The 26696-nt window shown below is 39.3% G+C and overlaps 1 protein-coding gene across 1 annotated transcript in view; it reads left to right on the top strand.

Annotated features, from left to right (window-relative positions):
* The window catches only part of LOC306713087 (voltage-gated potassium channel KCNC1-like), a 49228-nt gene extending 22748 nt beyond the window's left edge, over nt 1–26480 (top strand). Inside the window, 3 exon segments of the mRNA XM_079182661.1 lie at nt 4356–5337; nt 6452–6646; nt 21406–26480. Coding sequence (XP_079038787.1) covers nt 4356–5337; nt 6452–6646; nt 21406–21419 — 1191 coding nt within the window. The 3' untranslated portion in view covers nt 21420–26480.
* The last annotated feature ends 216 nt before the right edge of the window (nt 26481–26696 follow it).

Raw genomic sequence — 26696 nt, 5'->3', positions numbered from 1 at the left:
CACGATGTGATTGTTCGACTTCAAAACTAAACATTTGAAATAATTTCCATCCCAGAAAACTCAGGATTCCCAAACTGACCGCCTATTGTGCCTATTCTGTCTTTTCTCTCTGTGCCCAGGTCTGGCTCTGGATTGAAATAAAGATGTGTTATTTCCTATATGATTTCCCACCCGACACCAACGTTTAATATAGAGAAAGAGGGTGAATCTGCAGATCTGGAGAGGCTTTGCAGTGGCATCACAACTCTCTGGTGTCTGTTCTCGTACTATACCAGCGAGACAAAAAACGACAGAGTGCTGAGAAAATATTGCCTCGTGTGAGAGTTAATTCAGTCCAAGTGAAGAAATAATTGTTCAAGGCTAATTGTTTCGAAGTGAATAATTGAATCCTAGATTTTGTATATATTATTTACATTTTGAGCAGATTTGTTTTTTGTCTTTAATTTGAGTTTTTTTCAGTTTTAAACTTTACATGGAGCTGTCTGCAGCAGGAAACAAAACACCTTTTGGTTGCGTTCATGGCATAGTTTAAACAAACTAAGCTACATTTGGTGAAACAGATTCTATGTGGTGTATTTAAAGTGTCAGCGAAACTAAACTGTTTTGTGGCAAGTTTTTCATCAGACAAATTTAGCAAATAATATATCTTTTTTTTAAAATCAGGTTATGATGAACATTTTAAAATGTGGCCCTCCACTGTGGCTGCTACAGCCCATTACATCACCTGCAGCCTCTTCTGTATTGGAACCACACAGCAGGGTTAGTGTCATTAGATGGGTGTATTGACATTATGGAAACTGCTGCTTAATGCAGCTTTGAGTCAAATGTATTTATTTTTTATGTCCTGTGGACAAGATTCCAGATAGGCATAGAACTCCCTCTGTCCCTTTAGTTGACGGAAGTCACTTTTATGACTAAGGCCTGTCATTTACCATTAGCCTTCAATCTCCTGACAGCTTGCCCTCTTTTTCTTTTCGTTTCATCTCAATCTTACTTTGATTTCCTTTGTCCTTTCTGTCGTCTTCTTTGTCTTTTTTAAAAGTCCTTTTTGCATGACAGTCACATCACTTTAAGATCATCAGAACAGTGATCTACTTTCGGTTATCTTTGCAAAACCTACGTCAGGACACTTTCCTCTTGTTTTTTTATTTGTGTTTTCCTACGCATGGACCCACATCGTCTGGTCTCCCTCTCACCTGTCCGCCTCCACCTTTGTTTCCACCTGTGTAGCCTACATAGACAACATGATGTTACTGCAGTTTGGCCACATCTCACACTTCTAATCATCCTCAACATTTCAATACTTTGTACGAGTACCAGTGCTGCTCATCTCCTCAGTGTAAGTGTTATTATATATATCAATAATGTCATTGTGAAGAATATTGGCAACAGTAACAAACAAAATAAGTGCATAACACTTCAGAGCAAATCTCTCCTTCCCTGATTTGCACGTATGAAGTATTTCTGGTGTCCAGCCAATGAGGGGGCATCCTGAGCTGGTCCCACTGGTGCTATCCTGCTACCCTACATGGGGGCTGGTATAGGGGTAGAGGTAGGAGGGTGATTGAGAACCTGTGTGTATGTGTGTGTGTGTGTGTGTGTGTGTGTGTGTGTGTGTGTGTGTGTGTGTGTTTTCATGATACTGAGGGGTACAGCACTGCAGCAATCTGAGAAAGTAGGTCAGACACCGACTAGTGAGAAACATAGCAGAGGAGAAAAGAAGTAGGGAGAAGAGATGGAGAGGAAAAAAAGGCAGGAGAGGTTGGAAGTGTGGGGGTAGAATATAGAAAACCAGACAACCTGGAACACACCTGATAATCTAAACTGCCATTCTATTTAGGATACGGATATGATCCTTAAAAGAACGTGTCATTGCAATGTGTTGATTTAACTGAACAATTTCTATAAATAGGCAACACGACAAGATTTTGTTCTGGTTTCGGTTTGTAGTCTGAGTAGTATCGACCAATCATGTTCAAGCAGTCCATGTGAAGAGCAAAGGAGGTAAAACGCATTGGACGAAATGCAATCTTGGAACCCACCGGCTATCGTCTGACGATGATTTCGCTTTTGATTGGTTTAAAATTAGCTTGTAAACTGTCTACTTGTGAACCAATCCAGTCGCTCACCTCAAGTTGCTAATCGGACTGTAGACGATGACAAACGCACGGCAGCAAAGTCTGGGCCCAGATACTAGCAGGCTACACCAAAACCCCCAAAAATATAGTCCCTCGCCCCCGGAGCCTTATCCGTCATCAGACCGATAGCCGATGGGTTTCGAGATTGATTGAACAACAAACGGATACCAAAATAACAACTTAAAATCACAGATTGGACATCGACACCGCTGACTTCCCTGGAAGGTCACTTCTTTGGCTAAATGTTCGTCAGCTAATCTCCTCAACAAATACAGTGGCTCTGAGTCCTAAGTGTTCTACTGAGTGTATTTCTGTCATGAAGGCACTTAAAGAAAATATGTGTAGGCTATCATCCAATTTCAAAATCAAAGAAAACCTGGGAGAGAGAAGCGAGACCTTTTAAGAAGAACAACAGAACCTGGTTCCCTCCATTTGCGTAGTTATAATGCTTCCTCTTAAAAGTTTGTTGCTCTTTATTACATAAAGGCATAATGTCGAAAATACACTGTGACACGCACAATACACTGAAGGCACTCAGGCTTCTTATGTATATGGGCTCCACTCAAGTACGAATTACCTTTCTCTTTCACTCTTCAGGCCATGTCTGTTTTATTATTTATTTGATAACGCTCAAAGTATACTGCATCTATAAATACACTGCAGGGCTTGTAGGAATGGACCGCAGCGGGGAAGGATTGTGCAGTAGCACACACTGGTGATATCACACTTCTGAATGGGTTACAGTATACAACAATACGCTTGGGTAGATATAGACAGATGTACATCACACAGATATACAGATACACAGAGAAACTCATTTAGAATACAACAGCTTATTGTTTGCTTCCTGTCCAGGAATTTCCCCCCCGAGGACAAGGTTTTGGAAGTAAACAAGCAAACATGGAGCTGTTTACAGTGTAAGACATTGTAGTACAGAAAGGATGCCACTTGTAGGACAGGTTGTGCCAGTACTGCCAAGATGTTGAGGGAGTCGAGGCAAATGCCAAGAAACACATTTGAATTTGAAACTGAATTATTTGTTTCCTTCTTTTCAGTTAGAAACAGTAATTCAACGAAAGTAGCTTCACGTTTACATAGAAACGTGTGTTCAATATCTTTTGCTCAGCGAAATAATCCATAGAGCAGGTAGAACAACAACAAAATCAAGACAATCTTTTATCGTAAATTGATTGTTACGTCTCACGTGAAGAAGGCTGAATGATATGAACGGGAATGCTACCCTGCAGCTTACCTGGACCATCAATCAAGTGGAGGAGCAGGAGGGGAATCCTCATTTAAAAATATCCCTGTTGTAAACATTGTAGCATTCTAAATATTAAAAATAGCAATAATACTGGTATCAAAATAAGCCAGCTGCTTGTTTGCAGGGTTTGACGTCGTGCTGTAAGTCTGTAAACAAATGTTTGCTTGGAAACTGCAGTTCAGTTTGACTGACACTCGTGTTTTCCCTCTAACAGCACAGAACACACAGTGAGCTGTAGGATTGATGTGTGAGATTTCCACTTGTTAACTGGACTACAGCATGCATCAGCTATTTATTGATATTTGATCTTTTTCCATTTGTCTTGTTTTATGAGGTCCTTTCAGACTCAAAGATCAACAGGTCCCACAGGTCTATTTTCTTTAATGGTATCAAAAGTGTGTTTATTCATATTTGTTTTACTTCAATATGTTTTAAATTATTATACATGTAATATATGATGATATTAAAATAATATGACCATTTTAATATTAAAGGTTTAGTACTATCCTGATGTCACATATGTGACATGATACTGACTGCACATCTATGTTATGGCTTCACTGTCAGAAACAATTTGATCACGACTAATGAGTGTGATTATACTTGGACTTTGATCACAACGGGTCAAATTGTGCCACGGTCCTTTTCGGGTCAGCTCCACTCGCCCTCCGGTCCGTTACAAAAAAAAGGTCTTTGTTTGTTTTTTCAATGAAGACAAAATAAAAATCTGATTTGGGTGAATTTTTTTTACCCCAGAATGGGTCCAACATTTTAGATGCAAAGACCTCAATGTAGGTGAACATGACAGAGTGTTTTTCTCTGCTGTTGTCTTGAGGTTTGTCTTGATGCTTTTCTATGTTCTTGTTGCTGAATTTCTTGATTTGCAACTGACTCTTTCCACTCACTTTCTCTTTCTGCTTTATCTTTGTATCTTTCTTCTTCCTTTCTTCCAGTATGTGGCATTTGGCTCCCTGTTCTTCATCCTCATCTCCATCTCCACCTTCTGCATGGAGACGCATGAGGCCTTCAACACCATCCTCAACAAGACAGAAAACGTCACAGTGGGCAACACGACCCGTGAGGAGATTGTATACGAGGTGGTGACTGACAGCTGGTTGACATACGTGGAGGGCGTGTGCGTCATTTGGTTCACCATTGAGGTCCTGCTGCGAGTCACCTTCTGCCCAGACAAGCTTGAATTCTTCAAAAGCAGCCTCAACATCATCGACTTCGTCGCCATCCTGCCCTTCTATCTGGAGGTGGGCCTGAGTGGGCTGTCCTCCAAAGCTGCCAAGGATGTCCTGGGGTTCCTGCGTGTTGTCAGGTTCGTCCGTATCCTCCGAATCTTCAAGCTGACCCGCCACTTTGTGGGCCTCCGTGTCCTGGGCCACACCCTGCGTGCCAGCACCAATGAATTCCTCCTGCTTATCATCTTCTTAGCCCTTGGTGTCCTCATCTTTGCCACCATGATCTACTATGCTGAACGAATTGGGGCCGACCCAGATGACCCAACAGCCAGCGCCCACACCAACTTCAAGAACATTCCCATTGGATTTTGGTGGGCCGTTGTGACCATGACCACACTGGGCTATGGAGACATGTACCCGGAGACGTGGTCAGGGATGCTGGTGGGTGCCCTGTGTGCCTTGGCTGGTGTGCTGACCATCGCCATGCCTGTACCTGTAATTGTCAACAACTTCGGCATGTACTACTCTCTGGCCATGGCCAAACAAAAGCTGCCCAAAAAGAAAAACAAACACATTCCCCGAGCACCCCAACCAGGGTCCCCCAACTACTGCAAGCCAGACGCCCTGGCTATGGCTACTGCATCACCGCAAAGGCTCTTGGGAAATGTCCTAGGTGGAGTGATGGGGCCTGGAGGCCTTGGGGGAGACTGTCCTCTAGCCCAAGAAGAAATTATAGAGATGAACAGAGGTGAGAGATTTGTTTTTTCCATGTTAAGTTTCTTTATTTTGTCAACAAATATTGTCCTTTAATATCAAAACTGACTGTCATGCTTCAGGGGGAATATGACTTAGGCAGACACGGGGATGATTTCAGGGGTCCAGTGGAGAATTAGAGAGACAAAGAAAGAAGTGGAAGCCCTATCAAGAAGTGATGCATAGTTAATTCTGGATTCACCCCTGAGAAATCACTGGCCCATCAGAACTTATGTGTAATTAATGATCAACTGGTTGGTCCACAGTTGCCTTAAGGCACCCATCTGTCTGTGAAGAGCAAACAGTATGGAAGGAAAATGAACTCAATTATCTATTAAAACGGCTTAATGCGTCTCAGTTTGGGCTGACTGTACACATTTTCTCTCTGGCATTAGCAGTAATATCAGGAGGAGAGGTAATTTGGCTCTTTGTTTGCTCTTTACATGCTGCAGCATCAGGCGTCAGTCGCATGCAACAATAATGCACCTTTAATGCATTACTTTACTGCCTTAGTCATCAGTGAGACAGAAAATATTGGTTTCATCAGTGCTTCTACTACATCTTGTCTGCTTGGCTTCCCTCCAGACTAAAAAGGTTTCCTGTAGGTTGTGTCAGTGGAATTTTTTAGCAGGAAGTTGTATTAGTCAACATTTTGACAACTGGCTCCAAGACTGCTCTCCAATATCATCACTACATGGTGTAACATATTTCATCATTTTGCCTCAGTGAACATCATTCCCAAACATTATTTATCACTCGACATTGACGGTTTGTATGTACATTATATATATATATATAGACATGATGTTTTTGTCTCTAAGATTTTCAAAATATTGGCAAGTTACCAAAGCCTAACTTAGTCCAACATTTAATTTACTGGTATGTAAAAAAGAAACAAGCAAGCAATGTGTATATTTAGGATTTAAAAATGTGATAATCTTCCTATCAATTGCCTAGAAATATTGTTATTCATGACATGTATTTTCTCGCACTTGATCAACAATACAAACATATATTAGCATTTTTGATGAATAAGACACACAGGATACACTTTTCTATATGTTTTCTCATAATTCTCCTGTGTGTGGTTCCTCCACCTATTCCTCTAGATTCCAAGCAGAACGGCGATGCAGCTTCGGCCGCCCTGGCTAACGAGGACTGTCCCACCATCGACCAGGTGCTGAGCCCAGACGAGAGGAGCCCTATTGGGCGAGGGCCTACCCGGGAACGCTACCAACAGGACCGCGCCTGCTTCCTGCTCAACACCAGGGAATTCCGTGCCACAGATGGGAATGTGCGGAAAGGTACGTTTCACACAAGGAGACGGATACAAAAACATGCACATCTTACGTAAACAGATCCACACAGCAAGATGCCAGGCACAGCATGCTGCAAAGCTACAGATTATATACGTCTGTGCAGCCGATGCAGATAAGTACACAGAGGTTACTGTGTGAATATAACAGCAGATTCAAAACATTTAGGAAAGACGGTTTGGATGGAAGAGCACACATGAACTACAGCTCCAATCACAGCTATAGCAGCAAAACACACACACAGTCATGCAGTTAAAACACATGCATATCCACTTCTGCTCTGCTTCTACTGTTTCCAACTCTTCACATTCATATTGTCTGTGTTTCCATCTCCGCTTGGTATCATATCTTATTTATTCTGTCAGACGACTGTTTTCTGTCCCTCTACTTCTCTCCATTCTCTTTCTTACCATGGTGTCTGAATTTTGTTCCGTGTCCCATGATGTCACATTCATTCATGCTCATTAACAATCTTTCAACAGTCTTTCTCTGTCTTCTGGACTCAAACAGTTGACCATGCATTAATTTTCTTCTCGTCACTTCTGTTTCTCCCTCTCTGTTTCTCTCTCTCTCTCCTACCTTGCATCCTGCCTTTTTATTTTTTTCCTGCGCCCCTCCCTCCCCTCCCTCCCCCTCCCTTCCTCCTCCCTTCCCCCTCCCTTCCTCCTCCCTTCCCTTATGTGATGACTTTCCCTCCCTAACCTGCTGCACATTTTCCCTCTCCTCTGCCCCATCTTTGAACCCACGCCCTCATTTCCCCTCTTCTTCTCCTTTGTGCTACACCGTAACTATCCCCCTCCCCCCCCCTTTTTTTTTACCCCATGTGCATTACCTTCGTGCTCATAAAAACCTGACACTTTTATTCATTTACTACTGCAATTCCACCACCACCACTGCCGCCCAACCTGCACCAAAACACTCCCTCCAAACTTTCAAACCCCCTTGTTGACAACAAACTAGAGGCAGCAGCCCTGGCACCCAGCCCAGACTCCCCTCTGACTGAGGATTGGTATAAGATGGAAGGGTCTCTGTTACAGCAGGACCTCAATGCAAACTCCACCTCCTCCTGGATCAATCCATAGACCAGAGGTAACACTGACATAAAGTTAAAAAGTAGTGGAGCCCTTAGCCTATAGTCAGCTTTTGACTGAAAACACACAGAAATTTTGATCTGGCTCTCCATCACGTAGCATGTTTTGCAGTTGCACAAGCTACAGTACACTCCCAACACGCATGTAAACACAGACGTAGCTGCTCACACTATGCATGACTTCAGATCACAGATACACCACCACATCCACAATGTTGTGTCTACATTTTCAATAGTGTTTGAAGTGTCACTCATGAAAGTGTGCTGTCAGTTTTACATTAAGCGAATAATGCCAACGGTTGAGCTAAGAGCTAAGAGCTAAGAGCGCTTGAGTCTGAATATCAAGATTTGGGTGGCATTTTAGGGTGCGTCTGATCTGTGAGGTATCTTATCCGATGAAACCTAACCTCAGCCGAATACCCTAACTGCTTAAAAAAAAGTGTGAATTCAGCGACAATCTCTATAAACGATGTACAAAAAAAAATTTGAAAAGAAAATGGGATTGGTCTGTGATATCGTGACACCCGCAATAAGAAGTGTGCACAAAGAAGTGTACACTTGTGTGAGGAGCTTACAACTTGTATAGTCATAGAGTGCAAGAGCGCATCCACGTGGGAAGTGTACATGTGCAAATACATCCAGCAGCTCAAATGAAAATAACCCGGTTGTCGTGTCCTGTGTCAATAACTAATAAAACGTAACACTGAGGAAGGCTGAACAGAGACAGCGGGTCACGTTGTTGTCTGATGTGCCTCTGTGTTGTTGTTGTTGTCTCTCCCTTCAGGTTGTGTCATATCACGCGTGTGTATGTGGGCTTTTTCATTCTTCCGTGTTATACACTGTGTCTCTGTCCTCTCAATGCCGAGTGTTGTGTTTGTGTTGTCGTGTGTGGCTTAATTTTGTTTTTCCCTTCTACTGTGTTTATTCGTGTTACTCCTTACCCCACGGACCTCCACCTTGGCAAACAAAAGCACTCACTGCAATTTAGAGAGGCTTTGCCGTAACAACAAACTCTTTCTACAGTTTTTTTCTTTATCTATATACGTACATGTACTCATGCACAGGTCAAACACGCTCAATGGCACTTAATCCTTCTATTCTAGAATACATTCCAGGCTCAAAGATGGGCACAATTGCATGTACATATGCAGTATTTTATGTCAAATCAATTGGCCAGCCTTGATAGTTTCACACTGTTGTGACACTGAGTGAGGTGTTGTATGACAATCGTCTTTCCAAGGCCTAAGGTCACTGGGGTCAGCAGAGCCATCCAGGTCAAGGGATAGTACCTCTTGAAACATGCCACGCTGAAAACAAGCAAATATTTTAAACTGTTAATGTAGTTTCTTAATTCAGATTTGTAAACAAGGCCAGTTATCACTGTATTTCTTTACAAAAAATACTGTGTTGTGAGCGTGTAATGGATCTGAAATACTACTCCCTAGACCATGTATCTGTGCTTTCAGTGCCTAGTGTAGTCCAAAGTTCAGGACCTTTTGTATTGGTGCTGTGGAGGCCTGGATAGAAATCAAAAGGATTACGAGCTGCACTCGGTGACCGAAACACTTATTTACCAGACAAGCGCTATGACAGATTTGATTGAAAAGTGGCTACATGTTGTCTAAAGGTAAGCAAGCCTCGAGCTTTCCAAGTCCTTCACTTATACAGGTCCCTGACAGTGCTTCAGTTTTAATGGTTCTTATGTATGAACTGCAATTTAAGTCCTATAAAAAATCCCTCTTTAAAGCAAATCAGGAGTCCGTTGAAGAAAATAAGTGTCATTATGATGAAGCTTCAGGGTTTGGGCTGCACTGTGATTCATACATTTCGATTGGGGATCTATAATGGATCTGTAATCTATAATATTTAAGATGTTGAGCCTTGTGCACTGGAGAAAGAGATTTTACTTGGTGCTTACAGTAAATACCAGGGACATTTGATCTGTTTGCCATCTCTGCAACCTGATTCTCTAACATTTGATAACCAGCTCATGTACACAGCCCTGTGATACACATATAACCTTCCTGACGCCCAGTGCATGTGTGCATAAGTCTTTGGCTACATATAGAAAGTTGTGTATGTGGCTGTTCAAACTGACATAATTAACAATCAATTAAAAGAAATCTTGGGATTAAGGGGAAGACCAACATTAGTAAAACACAACCCACTGGGTTTATGTTACGTCCCTGTTCTCCTCTGATGAAAAAACATTCTCCTTCTTGTTTTTAAAGAGGGATTCTCACGCTGTCTAAAAGTTATTCTTGTGTGCTTCAGTTGTGATTTATTTCGTAGATACTCGCATAAGATGTCTTTGCAAACTTATTTTTTATTACCTCTTCAGTTTCTTCTCTTTGATTGTTGGCCATTTGACTTCCTACGCACCCAATGCAATATGCATGTCTCGCTAAGGTCAAACGGTCAATCACCCCTTTGATTGCCCTCTCCCAATCACTCCTCGAGACCTTCTTCAAGGGTCTCGTTTGTTTTTGTCTCTTTCTCCGTCTCTCTCCCTCTCCACATTCTCTCCTTTCAGTTCCCCGCTATATGTTTACGAGTTCTTTTATTTATTTCATTTATTGGGTTTTTTTTTTTTTTGTGCTTTATTTATTGTCCTGTGTTTCTAACTTGGTGTGTAAATCTTTCATTACGTATTTTGTGTGGAGTATTATGTTGTGATTGTGTTGAGTTTTGTGTTGTAGTGTGAACACTTTATCTTTTTGATGTGCCTAAGATTACGTTAGATTTATTTTACATTTATAAATTTGGTTCTGTGGTTACGGTCTTTTTTCTTTTTTTTTAAGTCTTTGAGTTTTGTACAATTGTGTTTTGTTGTTTGATGTTTCGATTTCCCCTATGTTCTTCCTGTGTTCTCCTTTGAGTTTTACTATCACCTATTATCTGTCTTCTATGGATTGGAATGATAAAAGGAAATTGCCAACACAACAGTGAAATGAATTAACAAAAAAACGGCACAAATCTCACTGGATCAGGACATTTCCAAGAACTTATTTGACCAAAAAACCTAATTATTCATTACTCAATTCAACTAAAGCCATAATATGAAAAATAGTTTTAAGTAAAAAACTTACAGTAAGACGGGCGCATTCGCTCTCCATCCACATCTCATCCCACTCCTTATTTCCGCAGTTTTATAATATTCATAATTAGGACATTAATTAGGAGAGATTGGTGGTGGAATTATGTTTCAAGACCAAAGGTTTTATAATATTCACTTACTGGCCACCGCAACACATCTGTTGTTTTTTCGCTTGTGCTCACGCAGAATTATTCATCGTAGACAAGTTCTGTTGTAGACAGTTATTATGTTAAGTGGCTCAGTGCAACAGGCTACAACTAATTTAAATATAATACCTTTAAATTCAACTCCCTAGCTCCTTTTGTGTGAAAACGTGTCCGTGCACTCGGTATGTAAAACTTGTCCTACATTGTCTTGCATGTCCTAATGTGCGTAACAATACTACTGTGTTTCTTTCAATGTTGCCTCATCACAACAAACCCGCAAATATTTTTTTTGCCTGATTTTTACTTACTTCTTACAAAAGAAAAAGTAAAGGTATCGAGAAATATGTATGTCTATGAATGAAAAGTATCACATTTGAAATGGATTTGAGCTTTAATGACCACAGCTGACGCAATATGGGTCTGTAAGACATACCGCTAACAAGAGGAGGCAGGTTACAGTTGCGTGTCATCTAGTTTACTGTATGGACACATTGTGGCTTCTATACTGGTCACGAGGACACCGATACATCTAATAATGGGTAACAGGAGATCACGCCGTCTTTAACAGGCAATGGATCCCATGTAAGACTGATACAGCATGGGGTCGTTCCGAGAATAGCATCTGAACAGTCAGCAAGTCCTGTGTCCTCCACACGCTCATACAATTATAGGACATATGTGAGCTTACGTAATAGCGACAGTCAAATAGCTCTCTGCCTTTTTAAATACATACACACAAGAATGATTTAGCCTGTTTTTGCGGCCCAATCTTTTTCATTTAACATGATCATTTCCTTGGTAAACAGTCTGGTGAGAATATTTGCAGTTATTCCTCTGTCTGTTCCTCTGTGTTTTCCCTCTCCATTACCTCCTCCTTCTGTGATTAACACTCATTCTCCATCCCATTCCCAGGCCGCCACTGCAGTGCAAGTGTAACTAAAGTCTGACTGTAGGTAGGTACGTACTCCCTTCGTAGTGTAAATTGAGTTTGACTTTGGGGAGGATTTATGTCATCACTGCCTGCAGTGACAGCCAGACTCACTAATTCCCCTGATAGATGACCCCAGAGCACAGAACCCCTGTTGATGTTGTAAATACAGTACTTAGCACAGTGAGGAGGAAGCTAGCAGACCGTGACAGACTGCAGTGGCTGAGACATGATTAACTTTATCAGCATTTTTATTGTCATTTCTGAGAACTATATCATTATCTTGAATTCGACCAAGCAATACTTTTATACATCGGCAGAAGCAGACCAATCATGTACCAGTCAGCCAACCTAACCGGTCACTGACATATATCGGAAAATCATCAGAACCACGTTACTGACGCATCTACATTATTCTTCATCAGTTTCACCTTCATCCTGTCATCAGATAGGAACTCTTTTTTTTCTTTTTTACATATTTTACTCATACCACACTTGTGTGTTTTAAATCCTTTGGTTTCAGACGAAAACGAGAAAATGAAAGGACATTTGTTTAAAGCAACAGAGACAATATCAAATATAGAGTTTAAAACCGGCAAACATGACCACCAATAGGTTTAGCAGTTGAGTCTTACTATGTTTGAAGATCACAATGTATATTAAGCATAGTATTCTTAGTCTTTTTATCTCGTGAGCAGTGTGTACTCTTCCCTTCATTTTTCTCTCTTCACTCTGCGTGCAGATTTTTTTACTCCAAGAATAGATCCAAAGGAATTTCACAGTCGAATCAAAACTCCCATAGTGAAAACTCGTCGTCGTTAATCATGCAAATAAAGCATAATATTTGCACATTTGAGCTGTTGGGACTTTGCTATGACAGTTAAAATAAATACTACTAGTTTCCCTCTACATAGTAAATGTGTTGTCTATATTTTTATGCCCTATATATGCATATTTCTTTATAAAAAAAGAAAGAAATAAGACGTTTCTAACTTTTAATGTGAAACAGCAACAGTTGGTTGCATTGCAGAAATTGAATGTGGCTCTGACACGGTGTCAGAGAGCACAAGGCTGGTATAAATTAGACAGAATGAAGATGGATTACATACATACATTGTTTCCTGTGAAACTCTTGTGTGTGTGACGGCAATGTGAAAACAGCACAGGAATAGTGGAGTACACCACCAACAATTAAAACTACTATAGAGCGGTAACTACTGGATGCGTTCAATGTATTCAATCGACATTAATGAAAAAAGGCAGACCAAAAATTTGTATCAAAAACTAATTTCACCAAAATCTTAAGGATTGTCTTTGACCGTTCATTTGGGCCAGGTGAAGGGTTTATCAGATAATGTTAATTTAAGATTCACAATGTCCACCTCCATGTTTTTTTGTCTGCGTTTACTAGCGAGCACTTATTGTAGTTCTGCTATTAAAAACAGGTTTGCTTGTTTTTCTCTCTCTCCTGCGATTCTGCATCACAAACATGGCTGCCATTTGATGCAACCTGACAATGTGTCTCAATACATTTGGGTCGTAGAACGAAACTGGAGATTCAAGCAGAACCACAGATTGACCAGACAGCTTCTCAGACATATTTGTGGGACACGCAGCTTAAGAAACCCACCGAAAAATGCATCATTAATATTTTACTGTGTTGCCATCCGACTAATGCGCCTGAGCTAGTCAGAATAAAAAAAGGACTTTTTTTTTTTACAGTTGGCTCAAATGATGCGTAATCTAGAGTGGTGGCCACTGTGCACCACAATATTATTTTCATTTCAGCAGGAAGGACACAGGGCGGCATACTGTAGCAATGGGTGTTCTTTGTTGTCTGACTGTGGCCTTGCAATGGTTGGAGTTTGACAAAAATATACACTTACTTGTTAATTTAGTCACCACCTCTGTTAGCGTTGCAGTTTCATTGCCTTACATCCAAGTTACATTTCAGCTAATGTATCACATTCCTAATAAAACTGTAAAACTCCATCCATTATGGGTCAGTTAGCCATTGATAGGGCAGATTAACTGCTACCTAACAATGTTGTTTTCCACTTCACCTGACGCAACAGCACTCCGCCAGCACAGCACTATCATCTCTGTGACTCCTTCCTACAGGAGAAATTCAACATCTGCATGCTCTGTTACACATAAATACAGCGGGAAAGGACACAAAAGCCAATGTGTTATTTCTTAGATGAATTGGTTTTGTATACCTGCGTAAAAGTACATGTATTATACTCCAAAGTCACTTGCACAAGTGGACAAGTGGGCCGTGTCATTTCCCACTGTAACAAAATGCAAACTGATCTCCATTACAGGATGCTATTACTGGGGGATAGGAAGTGTTTTTAAATGTTGCAGGGAGAACCTTTTTGTGTTGGCCATCTGAAGTTTACAGGAACCCAAAGCAAATTATAAACTGTTTATAAAGTGCAATGCAAGGCAATTTATTGTTCGACATAACTTCATTGGTGGTCTAAACTTTTTCTCCGAGAACTTCATGTGGTCAACTCCTACACTGTACCAGTGGTATCTATGCATTTACTACTTGTTTTTGTGTTAAACTGTATAGTGGTGGCCAAATAGTTGTCTAAAACACCTGAACATTGCACATTACGCTTTACATGATACAATGTCGGGTGCTTTATTCAATGGGTCTATTATAGGTGTTAAAACTCTTAATATCAAAGAAACTTTTGCTTTTCTGTTTTGAAAAAAAAAGACATATCATAACTGGCATTTTCTTGTCTTGTCTTGTCTGTCTTGTGTGTGTCTGTCCCCGTCTGTCCTTTATATATCTTTATGATTTCATAACATTTACAATTTCTTACCCTTAATTTTTTTCTCTCCACTTATGTGATTCTTTTTTTGGATTTTGATTTCTTCTTATAACATCTTAAACCTCATGTTTCAATGCTGTGTAATCTTCATAACAAACCAATAACATGCCAAAATATCTCAACCGTGATTTCCTTTTATTTCACTGGCATTCGATATAAAATCACAAATAATCTAATCTAACGAATGGTTCGATGATTACAATTTGTTTAGCAACAGGCTACGAGAAATCTCACAGTCTCAATAACATATCGGGAATGGCTGGGTCATCACTGCGGCTTGCTCCTATCACTAGCCCCCCCTTTGAAACCTATGAGGCCCCAGGACCACTGCGCCGCTGTCGCTCCCCCATCCCCTCCATTTTGTAGCAACAAAAAAAAAAAGGATGTTCCTGATTGGATGTTAAAAGATGCCTTGGATTAGCTGTGGACTGATCGCATTAAAGCCTCCATTTGGATTGTGCACCGTGCAAAAACAATAGCAATAACGTAAAATGAACTTGAATGTAGAGAGAATGACCCCTTGTCTTGTGAATCTAATGGTTTATGATGCATGAATCAGGTTAGCTGATGGGGTCGAATACAAAGTGTACACTGTTATTTTAGATCATAGGAAATGTAAAAAATAAATAGGATTTGGATGGGTTAGTGAATAAAATAGTAGCAGAGATTAAAACAACATTATTAAAACATATGCACAGTTACATTATACAATGTAGGATTAAGTGTGTAGGTGGACATTTTTTTTAATGTTCTGGACCAAACGAAAAGCTCTCAACACTGTCCAGATAAATGACCATGAAATGAGATACTTCAGGTCATTTAGCCAAAGACATGAATACATTTATAGATAAGATTGATGTTGAAAAGGTTTGTACTTTCTGTCTTTTGTAAATATTGATGTATGTAGCCTACAGCGTAGACATCGTTTTGGTATTGTTTTCAAAAGACAGCCGAGACAGCTTCTATAAGACCTGGTAACAACACTTAACTTCATCATTGTGACATCATTGGACACTTTATGCTGATAGTTTACGCAGAGGTGTCAAAAAATGTAAAACAAAAAACTTAGCTGAAATGAAAAGAGTACAAATATTGTACCATGTAGTTTGTTTTATTACATTGCTGTCAGGATCCCATGTATGCAATTGCTACCTTCCGGTGTACAGTTAAAGCAGTTGCAAGCATGTTGTTTCTTACATTTCTACATATTTATCAACATCTTATGCATCATATGCAATTAAAACAATCATATTCCCAAACAAAAATATGAATTTCATTATATGCCCGAAAAATATATATATATAAAATAATTTATACAAATTTGCAAGCAATGTACCACAAGTTTATTTGTTGGGGCACAGGTTTAGTTTAACGTGTAATGGAGGGGCCATTACATGTCTTACATGTGTAAGACGAGCTAATGAAATATGATTTTATACGGAGGGAATTAAGCATTCAAAGGTCTTTGCAGTCGACAGATGAACAGTAAGCAGAACATTTTTTTAAATCAATGTTTGCTCTTTTTATTTTTACGTGCAATAGTTTTCTGACAAGTCGGCTTGTTAATATACAATGCTGGTTGTTAAGCAAAACCTAATGACTTAATGTCATTTAATGTTTGAGCTTCACACTACCTTATAAACCCAATTGGTTGATTCTATACTGATGACGGCAGGTGGAGAGTAATGTATCAGGCTTTAGTTTTTAGCATTTGAAACGGGGGGAAATTACATCCTTTTGTTGTAAACATTGTCAGGGCAGCTGAGGACCTCACGAATAGCTGCCTGGGTAGCTACATGCTAACTGTGTTTTGTCTCCCAGACAGTCTTTGGTAAAATAGCACAATCAAGCTATCCCATCCTTAGCGATACATTTATTTTTGATGATGGTTAATGACTGAGTGGACATTATAAAAATGTTAATCAGAAAAGTAATGTAAATGAAATATATACTTCTATGTAGACCCACAATCTTTCAAATAAATCTAATTGCAATGTATTCAGAAAGCTACTTAAATAATACATAAACTCTCAAATATAGCTAATTATAAAGTCAGATATGGATGAATACATGATTAATAACATACGTAAAACAAATACAAGCACTTTACTAACAGTCAATGTTATTACTAACCTTTAAAGCTTGCATGTTGGGATAAGACACAGACCATAATACAATAAATTATTAGGTTGAACATTTGAGACTACCTGATCAAACAAAATATCTGTTCTGCTTCATTTTTATGTTTTTTTACTAATACTTTTTCCATTATTTTTATTTAAATGTTTGTCTAAAACAGTTTTGAAAAATACAAAATGCAATCTATTAATTATATTAATTATGAAAAAAAGATGACAGTGTTTATAATATACCATTCCCTTGAATCATTTAAAATGAACAATCTGTTTTATAGCTTTTATTTTTGTAACGGAGGTTTTTCCTCAGACTGCCATCCTCCATGGAAATAGATCTTATGTAAAAGTTGAGCTAAAAAGATTAAAAAAAGAATAGTAACACATTCACGTATGCAATAAACATGCAATATTATTTTAATGCTGGAAAACATGCTGTGCACATACATATATAAATATGCAGATCTATTTTTAATCATAAAAATGCACAGACTTTGTAGGCGGTCTACTTGTAATCTTTGATTCAGCTGTTCAAGGAGTATTACAATGACACCATGAGCCATTTGTCCTGTTTTATTTCAAGTCAGTGTTACTGGTCCTCTGAACCTTTTTGATGTTGTGGCTGCCACTTTTAATTGTTTTAGTTTTGTAATAGTTTTATATTTTTTTCACTTGTACTGGTAATGTGTATTTCATTGTAAGGAATGCCTTTTCTGTACTACTGATTGTCTAAAATAACATTTCTCGAAAAAAAAGAAGATCCAATGTTGTATTTAACTGTGCTTAGGTTCTTTAAAAAAGAAACATTTAGCGAGACTAAAATCATGAGGAAAAGCTGTAAGTTCTTTCGAGACAACATTTTGTCGCAGGTGTAAAGAGAGAGTATTTAGAGTATTTACTTGTTTAGAGAGTCAGGTCCTGAAATTCTTACTGTCATAATCTATGGTCCCGATTACCATCATGTCTAAAAATCGATGTGCTTCCAGACTCTTCACCTTTGAGAAATTAGATATGCAGTATCGTGATTCAGGATGAAAACTATGACATCACTTGACTGTTTGGTTGATTCTGTTGTCGACTGGGCTTTGAGAGGTGTGTAAACGTTGCAGTGTCTCATTCATAATAGATCCCACCACAGTCACTGCAAGAAGTAACGGTCGGCTGGCTTTGTTCGATACGGGTTTTCGAAGGCCATCGCACATATCTTCAGACCGAAGTTGCTAATAGTCGTGCTTATACTCAGCATTGTTACATTTCACCATTATGATGTCAGAAAATGACAATGATTTTGTGTCGTCTGAAAATATCTGAAACAGCATGCAGAGCTTTGTCTCTCCAGTGAATCCAAGCATTCTTTGACAGCAGCTCCTTAATGTATAATGTCAACCTAAACTAAGGGAAGGTAGGGAAACTCTGGGATAGTATGCTTTCAAGTTGATTTGACGAGCAGGAAATGTTTTTGTGATACTGTAATGAGTACAGTTACACACATTGATTGACCTGGGTTCAGTCCTCAAAGGTAATCTTAGTCCACATCAGCACACTTGAGTGTTAGTCTGTATTTGTGTTAGCATCACTTCCTTCAGCGCACAAACCTCACGAAACCTTTCTAAGCGCACATGCACACTGTATAATCTTAAAACGGCTCCACAATGTGGATGTAACAATTTGCGATACTTTACATGATACTGGTATGCCACTTTATTTGGAATGTACATTTTCTGTTACAGTCAAGGGAAATGTCCATCTTATATATCTGCAGTGAATTGTTCAATCTCGCACACCACTGCTTTCATTTGAACATTTATGACGAAGGAAGTACTGTATGTGTTTATATTTGCTTTGTATTGTATCAACACTGAATCTGAAGAATGTCATAATTGTGGTTCCGTTGATCTTAAAGAGTCCTCTCACATTGTGGCCAATGCACATCACTCGCTGTAGGACACTCTGACGTACACATTGTTGAAGTAAATGAAACAGGCAGATGTTGTAAGTGCCTCTATGAGGCCCTCGTAGGCTCTGATGTCAATTTATGAGTTCATGCAAACTAGCTAGATTTAACTAGCTAAACCTTCCAAGCAATGCTTAATAGGTCAGTAGTTATTATTGAATGTGTACATATCTGTATCTACACATGTGAATACATTAAAGTCATACAGAATGAATGTATCGATGCATACTTTGTGAGTGCGGGGCGCTGGACAAATGATTGAATCTATCATCAGAAAGGTTTTTGTCTTGTAATGCTCAATGAAGTGCCAAACTAGCCCAACTACACCACTTAACCTGGCTTCTTTCTGCTCATATAGGAGTATGTGTTTCAAAAACAAAAAAAGCATGTTTGTTTATTGTTTTTACAGTACTATTTCTACACAGCATACCATTATTAATTCAGCTGTAATGACAGAGGAACACTTTGAGTGCGTTCTTGGCTCGTTGTTGTTTGCTTTGATAAGAGCTGGTTCTCCATGAACTAAGTGCACTGTGTTATGTTGAATATGAATGTACAGCACATGTAAATATTTAAATGGTTGGTATGGTGTTACTGTTTCACTATTGTATTTGGATTTAGCAAGCAAAGGAATACTAAAAGCTGCTGTACTGTAAGTACAGTCCTTTAATTTGTGATAAGAAGTGGAGAAAATGCTGTTTGATCAACTTTGAGTTCTCAGTGAGATTGACACCAATTAAACTTCTGTGTGTTCCTATCTTGCATAATATGGCATGTAATATCCACTAAATGAGTGCCATATAATGATATAGAACTAGACAAACTAATGTAATGTGGGACACACGTGAGGTAAAGCAAGCTATCAATATATATATATACATATATATTAAATACATTAATCAAAGAAGCTGGACTATTCCTTTGACTTTGACCGACTAGTATCATCAATCAATAAGCTGTTATGATTCACAGCACCAGTGCTTAATGGCAGTGTGTAACAACACAAAGGCGGCTTTGGCACTGTTTCAGGATGTTGTTGGTGCCAGGAGACAGAAAAGTCTGGTTGTGCCCAAACAGACAGTGGTGTGTCTTTAGACTTGTGTAAATAAATGTGCACGGTTTTTGTGAAAAGTGCAACACAGAAGAAGGCATTTATTGTACAGGTACTTATAAATCTGGCACTTAGATTCTATTAATGGACATATTTGAGAAATGACAAAGATTCATGCATTTGACAAAAGGAGAATGTCCTGTTACTCTTAAAACGATTTGTATGACGAGGCATGGCATTGCCTCTGCATTTCAATTTACATCCAAACACTATTTTTATACAATTACAACGTCTGTGCTTAAATGGGTGAGCATGGTGGGTTCGATGAGGACAGGCAGATACTGTAGATGAAGGCCTTTTTTTTCTCGGTTGACTAAATCCTTAACAATTACCACACAACTGTCTCGCTCACAGCTCTGGAGAAAACTGCAACTATACAGTGGAAGTTGTCAGAGGAAGAGGGTGAAACGAAGAGCAGACGAAGAGCTAATGCGGCTGCAATAAAGGACGATGTTTGTATCGGGTTGATGTTTGCTGATGAGACCACAACAGAAGTGTTTAATCTCCCAGTGAATAATGCCTGATGCCAGCACATGTGATACAAGAATTGTTTGCCATAAGTGCAGGCAAAGATTTGACAATGCTCAACCTACTCTTGGTGACAAACATGTTCTTGAATTTGCACCTGTGTTTGCATGACGCGTAGCTGCGGTTGGGGGTTAAGCCTCCTGAAATGGTGTGTAATTCTTTTACTTCTTTTAAATTTGAAGACTTCCATGAACAGCATTGAGTACAGTATGTCTGTATGTGTCCATCTGTCAAAAGTGTTTTTTTTGTACATATCATTTAAATTAAAAAGATTGCACGCGCGCACACACACACACACACACACACATTAGTGAATAACTGGTCATCACCCGATCTTGTTCGAAATGGTCTGTACATAATTCACGACTGTAAATATGATTATTTGCGGAGGTTTGGCAGAGGTGGGAGCGTGGTGCGGGTCAGTTGGCTGGCAGCTTGTTTCATTCAGTCTACCGCTTGTTTTTTCTAATGTCGTCTGCCACCGGTTTTATTGTCACCATTTCTTGATTTTGATTTTCAAGAATAACTTCTGTGCCAACTTTGTGTCCTGTATGTTGGAGATAGACTGTTTTCTTTAGCTGTGTTAGAGTTGTCATTACAGTTTAAATGTGTGCACTTCATTCTGACATGCACAGTTAACCAGCAGTTTACAGGTAATGGTAATCCCTGATTACTTTCCCTATTGTACATCATTTTAGTTACACCATAAAACTGTGTTATTAAAAACAATGTAATTGGCAAATTCCAAACTATGAGATTGGTTTGTATTAGTGGATCTCTATTATAAACCAATCTAGTGCTTGTAATGTTACACGTTTTAGTTAAGTTTCAATTTGACTTGAACATGATTTCTTACAAATTCTGATAATTCTCTGTGAACTCAAAATTAATGGCTTTCTGTTCTTGTCTTCACAGTGTTAAGTTTCTAGCATTCGCCTTCTCTCTAATGAGGAGTCAGTAACCGGTAAACACAAATTTGCGGCGGGAGCCACGTAAGCGTCAAGTGTGACACGGATGGACAGTTTAAAGGAGATCTTTGGGGTGACAAGAGAGAGACCAGAGGTTAATCATGAATTAAATAATCACATGGTCTGCTCCTCACGTTGTTACCAAAGCAGCCTCTTGGAACTCCGACCACATTTTTGTCAACTGTCTGACTGACCTTTTTTTCCCTTTTTTTCCGAAAACTGACTGAGCATTGCACTGACACACTTTTGGGAGAGAAAAGGACTCCTGATTACACATTCCAGATGACATCTCTCTGACAACATTATACTCGCCATCTTGTAGGATGAACAACTCGGTACCATCTACAGTGCTGAACAACTGAGCAACTTCACACGTTTCCGAAAAAAAGACACTCTTCTTCACAAAGGACTGAATGAACAATGTAGCATCTCTGCTAACATATTGTAGCATTTGTTGGCTGGGAAATAACTTGACTTTATCCATCAACAGTTGGAAGAGAGAGGAATTTATGCATTCAAGGGATCTTTTAGATGTCATTTTCCTCTTAGGTTCCTTTCCAGTGAAGAAAAAAAGAAATAGAGTACATGAGAGACAAAGGATTGGTCTTTCGGTGCATATGAAATCAATCACAAATGCACAGTATTTACCAACACCCATACTATAGTCCCTAGTTCAAGTTTAGCACTTGTATAGCATGTTTGCCACTGAACCTATGTCTTCCATTCTCTTCTATCAGACTGAATCACTGCCCTCTTCACGAGTACCGAGATAATCAAAAACAGCACTAACTATGAAGTTGATCAAATGAAGCACATGTAGCATCAGCTCAAACAGGTGGTGTATGGCATTTACTGTCCATTTAGACTCACCTGAAACATTCACCAAAAGAAAATGGTGGGAAAAGACTTCTCTTTATCTCTCATGTACTGACATGGGCTTGGCCGAAAGTCTATGTGGAATACCAAAGGTCCTGTAGCAAGCACTTGCTGAATGACCTTCTGTAATGTATAGTATCGATTAAGAGGAATATTCCATTGAGGATGAGTCTTGTACTCACCCTCACACTGCCCAATGCCTCTGTCTGGTACAAACACATTCCTCTAAAAGTACTTTAACTGCCACTATCATCTCATATGCACATTTAAATATTACAAGTATTTTTCCCACGAGGAGCAAAAAGACTCAAGGAGACAAAACAAAAGTCTTAGAGACAATTGTTTAGTCTTTAATATCAAAGGATATTGGCCCGCCGAAAGTACAACAAAAAGGACATCCTTGCCACAAGGACACTTTTTACATCACATAAAACTGTCCATTAGCTGGAAATTGTGTTTTATCATTTAGAAAGGGACCAATCAGATAAATAATCCTCCTAACATAAGGCCGACACTGCCAATTAGGCACAAGAATCTCAAGTTGAATACTGCCCCATCTCTCTCTTGTCCTTCTTGCTGCCAACAACTGCTTCTGAGGCAAGTCGATGTCAAGATAAGGATGGCCCATCAGGGGAGCCCTGAGGCAAAGGGAAAGCGAGAAGAAATGGACCAAGAGTGGAAGTGTACAAAGAGAACAAATCTATATTTTGATAAACAAATCAACTATCCATGGCTGCGGAGGAAGTTTCTGAGCAGAATAGGTCCAGAGCGGACGAAACCAGAAAAAAAAAAAGAGATGCAAATGTTAATAGAAAATGTGGCATCATGAAATGGAGTCAAAGTCCTGGAAAAAGATGGGAAGTGAGTATTTTGGGGGTGTATGGGGTGTGGGTGAATTCATTTTCACCACAAGCACTGGGGAAAATGTTTCTTGAAAGACAACGAGCAATGACCGACTCTTGCCGATAAAGACACAGGGATGACAAGGGATGGACGCTGAGATAAACAAATGAAAAAAAAAGATAATGCATTTTTGTAACTTTGTTTACCAGCATGACTAGTTTGCATGACTGTCTTTTCTGCAAGCCCTTAGTTGAAGACAAGGGTGCTAGAGATACAAAAAAAAAGTATATATAAAATGAATTAAAAAATGTTATATGCAATTAATGTTTTAAAAAAGATTATAATGAAAGAGAAGAGCTATATTTTGTTTTGAAAAGTAAAAAAAAAATGTGAATATTGAAACATGTATGTTTGCAAAGTACACCCTGAACTATGTTTTGTTTGATGAAATCTCTCTGCTACTACTGCCCTACATTCCCCATTCCAGTGTTTTTCGACCGCTGCCATAGTTTTACTTTGTTATGCATCGAGCAGTATATTTTCTAACCATTCAATCAACAGCGATCATTTGCCAAACTATAGCATTTGCGCAAAGGACGTTTGTTGTTAACCACAAAGTCCATGTTTTCCTCCTTGAATCATTTGCACAACTATCGTAGCAGCGACAGCCGCAGCAGCAGCAGTTCTAAAACAACAGCTCTCCATACCACAACTTTGACTGCTTAAATAGTACTCATAGTTTGCTTTTTTTTCTTTGGCAATAATACAAGAGTTGTCACATGATTGTAGCAGGGCAAATGGAGAACCTCGAGTATCTTCAACGCCTCAGTGATAAAGAGATTTGTAAAGGCCTTGGATATCCCATGGCAGGATTCTGTCAGTTATGTTCCACTCGTCCTAAGTAGAGAAATGGGAGTGAAAGTGCAGGTTATCCAATAAAGACCAACGACAGACTATGAAAGATACGATACTGGCGAACAATCAAGAGAGATTTCAGGTTTGCATGGAACCAACTGCCATTCTAAAGTCTGTGTGTGGTGTAAAGGACTCAGGTGTGTTGATGGTGTGTGTGGATGTAGGTGTTTTCTTTCTAACATAATAAATTCTAGTATATAGATAAACGATAATGTGAACACCTCACCGTGATGTGTAAAAAACGCATGCATTATGACTTGATAATCTCTCGATGGGGGAACAGAGTCGTAACATATCCCCTTAGCCTCCTGTCATTGTTCGTCATGAGTCCAGTCCCGATAACTATGAACACTGTGCCGTGTCGTAGAGCAGAAACGTCTTCCTTCGAGAGGCAACTGAAAACTACTCGCACTCACAGTGTCAGCATGAGTGTGTAGAGGTAGCTCGTCTTTGTTTTTTCTAGATGGTCAGGTCTTTGCATATTCGTCAATACCCACAGAGTTACCGTCATCCAGCTGGCTTGTTGGCAGCTCATTACAGAACACAAACACAGTCATGTGAGCACCAATCAAAGAGACCCAGAGCTTCCAAAATGATGTCAGTGAAGTACTTTTAAGTTAAGTGTTGCGAGAAAGAGAGGATGAGAGATACCAGTGTCCACCAAGGGGAGAACGATGTTAAAAAAAAAAAAGCTACAAAAAAAAGGCATGTCATTGTGGAGTGCTCTCCAAGCACCTTATCCTTCGTCTGGTATTCCAAGTGAGTTTCAGGCCCTGCTGGTCCAGGGCTCAGCTCAGGCAGCTGAATGGTCCTCTGTCCATTCCCAGTACATTACGGTTGGAGGCTCACCAGAATATTGTGTGACGTAGACTACGTAGACTATTCAAGGTTATACAGGTTATAGAGCTTCTGTCTATTTGCAAAAATGGTCCTTGGGTTTTTTGTTTTGGTCCCGTATCTTTTTAAAGCTCCCGATTTGAGTTCCCATTTTGGAAGGCATTAAGAAACTACAGTATGGCTTCGATGGTCACGAAGATGTTCATGAATATTTCAGAGGTAAACTCCTATTAATGGCGTGCACACTTGTAAAAACTTCACCCAGCTGTTTGTGTTTTCATGGCCGAGTGCTGTCTTTTTCTTCCCTTATTTCTCACTGTCACGTTTGCCATGTCGTCATTCTCTACATTGTGACTGCTCTGCCAATGCCAGGCTGAAAAAGATGTCTTTCCTTTTCTATTGCATAATACTGCCATTTGATTTAGTCATATTGATCAGAATGAGTTACAATGTTGAGAGTGCCAAGTCTGTTTTATTTTGTCACGTTAAAGGTTTCCTTTTTCCTTTATGTTACTCACATAACCAAAAGAACACAAATGCTTTACGTGGTAAGTAGTTGCCACTGTTAACCTAATGGCTACTTTGTGTTATATATCATATATCGTGACAATATTATGACATGTCCTCTCCAGGTGTTTGGAAGGTCTTATGTGGTCCTCGGTTGACACATCCTCTACGATATCCTCTTGATTTTCTTTATGTGCCTGTTTCTGTTGAGTATGTTTTTTGTTTTTGTAAATTGAGGACACTGTATGCAATCTGCACCACGAATGCCACTGATCGACACTTACTGTATGCTCCCTGAGACACAGATGTTCTGTCATCAGTTCAGATGATTGCAACCACGTGTGTAGTGGCTTTATGGCTTTCCATAAAGTGACTCAGCAATCACGCTAATCTAAAAGTGTTTTATTTTACAAAGTGATAAGACCAGAGTTGTTTTAGAGGAAATGTTATCATACTGAAAAGATTTTTCTAGTATATTTAGCGTCTTATTTTAATTAGAAATGATGTGACAAACACCACAAAAGTCATAACGATACACATGCATCTAATATTACAGGCTAACATCATGCATTTACGTAAGCATTCCAAAGAAAAAAAGATGTATGTTCATTTTACATGCCATCAAATTGTATAAAACAGACTTCGGTACCAGTCCATTGTACTTCGGTCTTAGTAGGAGAGTGAATGGGGAGAAGAGGTGGTCACTGGAGTATCTGGTTGTGACTTATGCCGGATTTTATTTTTGAAATGTTGGGACACAAAGAACAACTCATCAAGAACTGTATAAAGTATATTTCAATGGAATGTTCATGATCTATCTTTTTATATTTTGAAGAAAAAATAGAAACATATCAATAAAGTGTCATAATTGAACATACGTATTTCTACTATTGAGACTTAAAATGTATGAATGTCATTGCGATCTAATGTGAACCAATCTCCATAGCAGCTTGGACGAATAACTGATTAACAGTCGTGAGATGCTTTTTCAGAGACATTAAAATTGCTTAATATCATTGAAATGAACTTAAAATAAATGAAAAAGTGACATTCATGTCGTGTCAGTTTGTTTGAGATTTCCAGCTGATGAGATGTTGTGCTCCTGTGCACACTGACTTCTGTACTGACTGTCACAGTTAACGCTATATCGGCCTGTCAGAAACGGGATACCACAAAACAGTGATTGATGTAATCCGGCTTGAAGTGTGGACACAATGAAAATACGAAGTCTTCCAAGAAACCGAAGGATGACACATCACA

Source organism: Pholis gunnellus, assembly GCF_910591455.1.
Source record: "Pholis gunnellus genome assembly, chromosome: 21".
NCBI classification, from domain to species: domain Eukaryota; kingdom Metazoa; phylum Chordata; class Actinopteri; order Perciformes; family Pholidae; genus Pholis; species Pholis gunnellus.
This window is presented reverse-complemented; position numbering and strand designations above follow the sequence as displayed.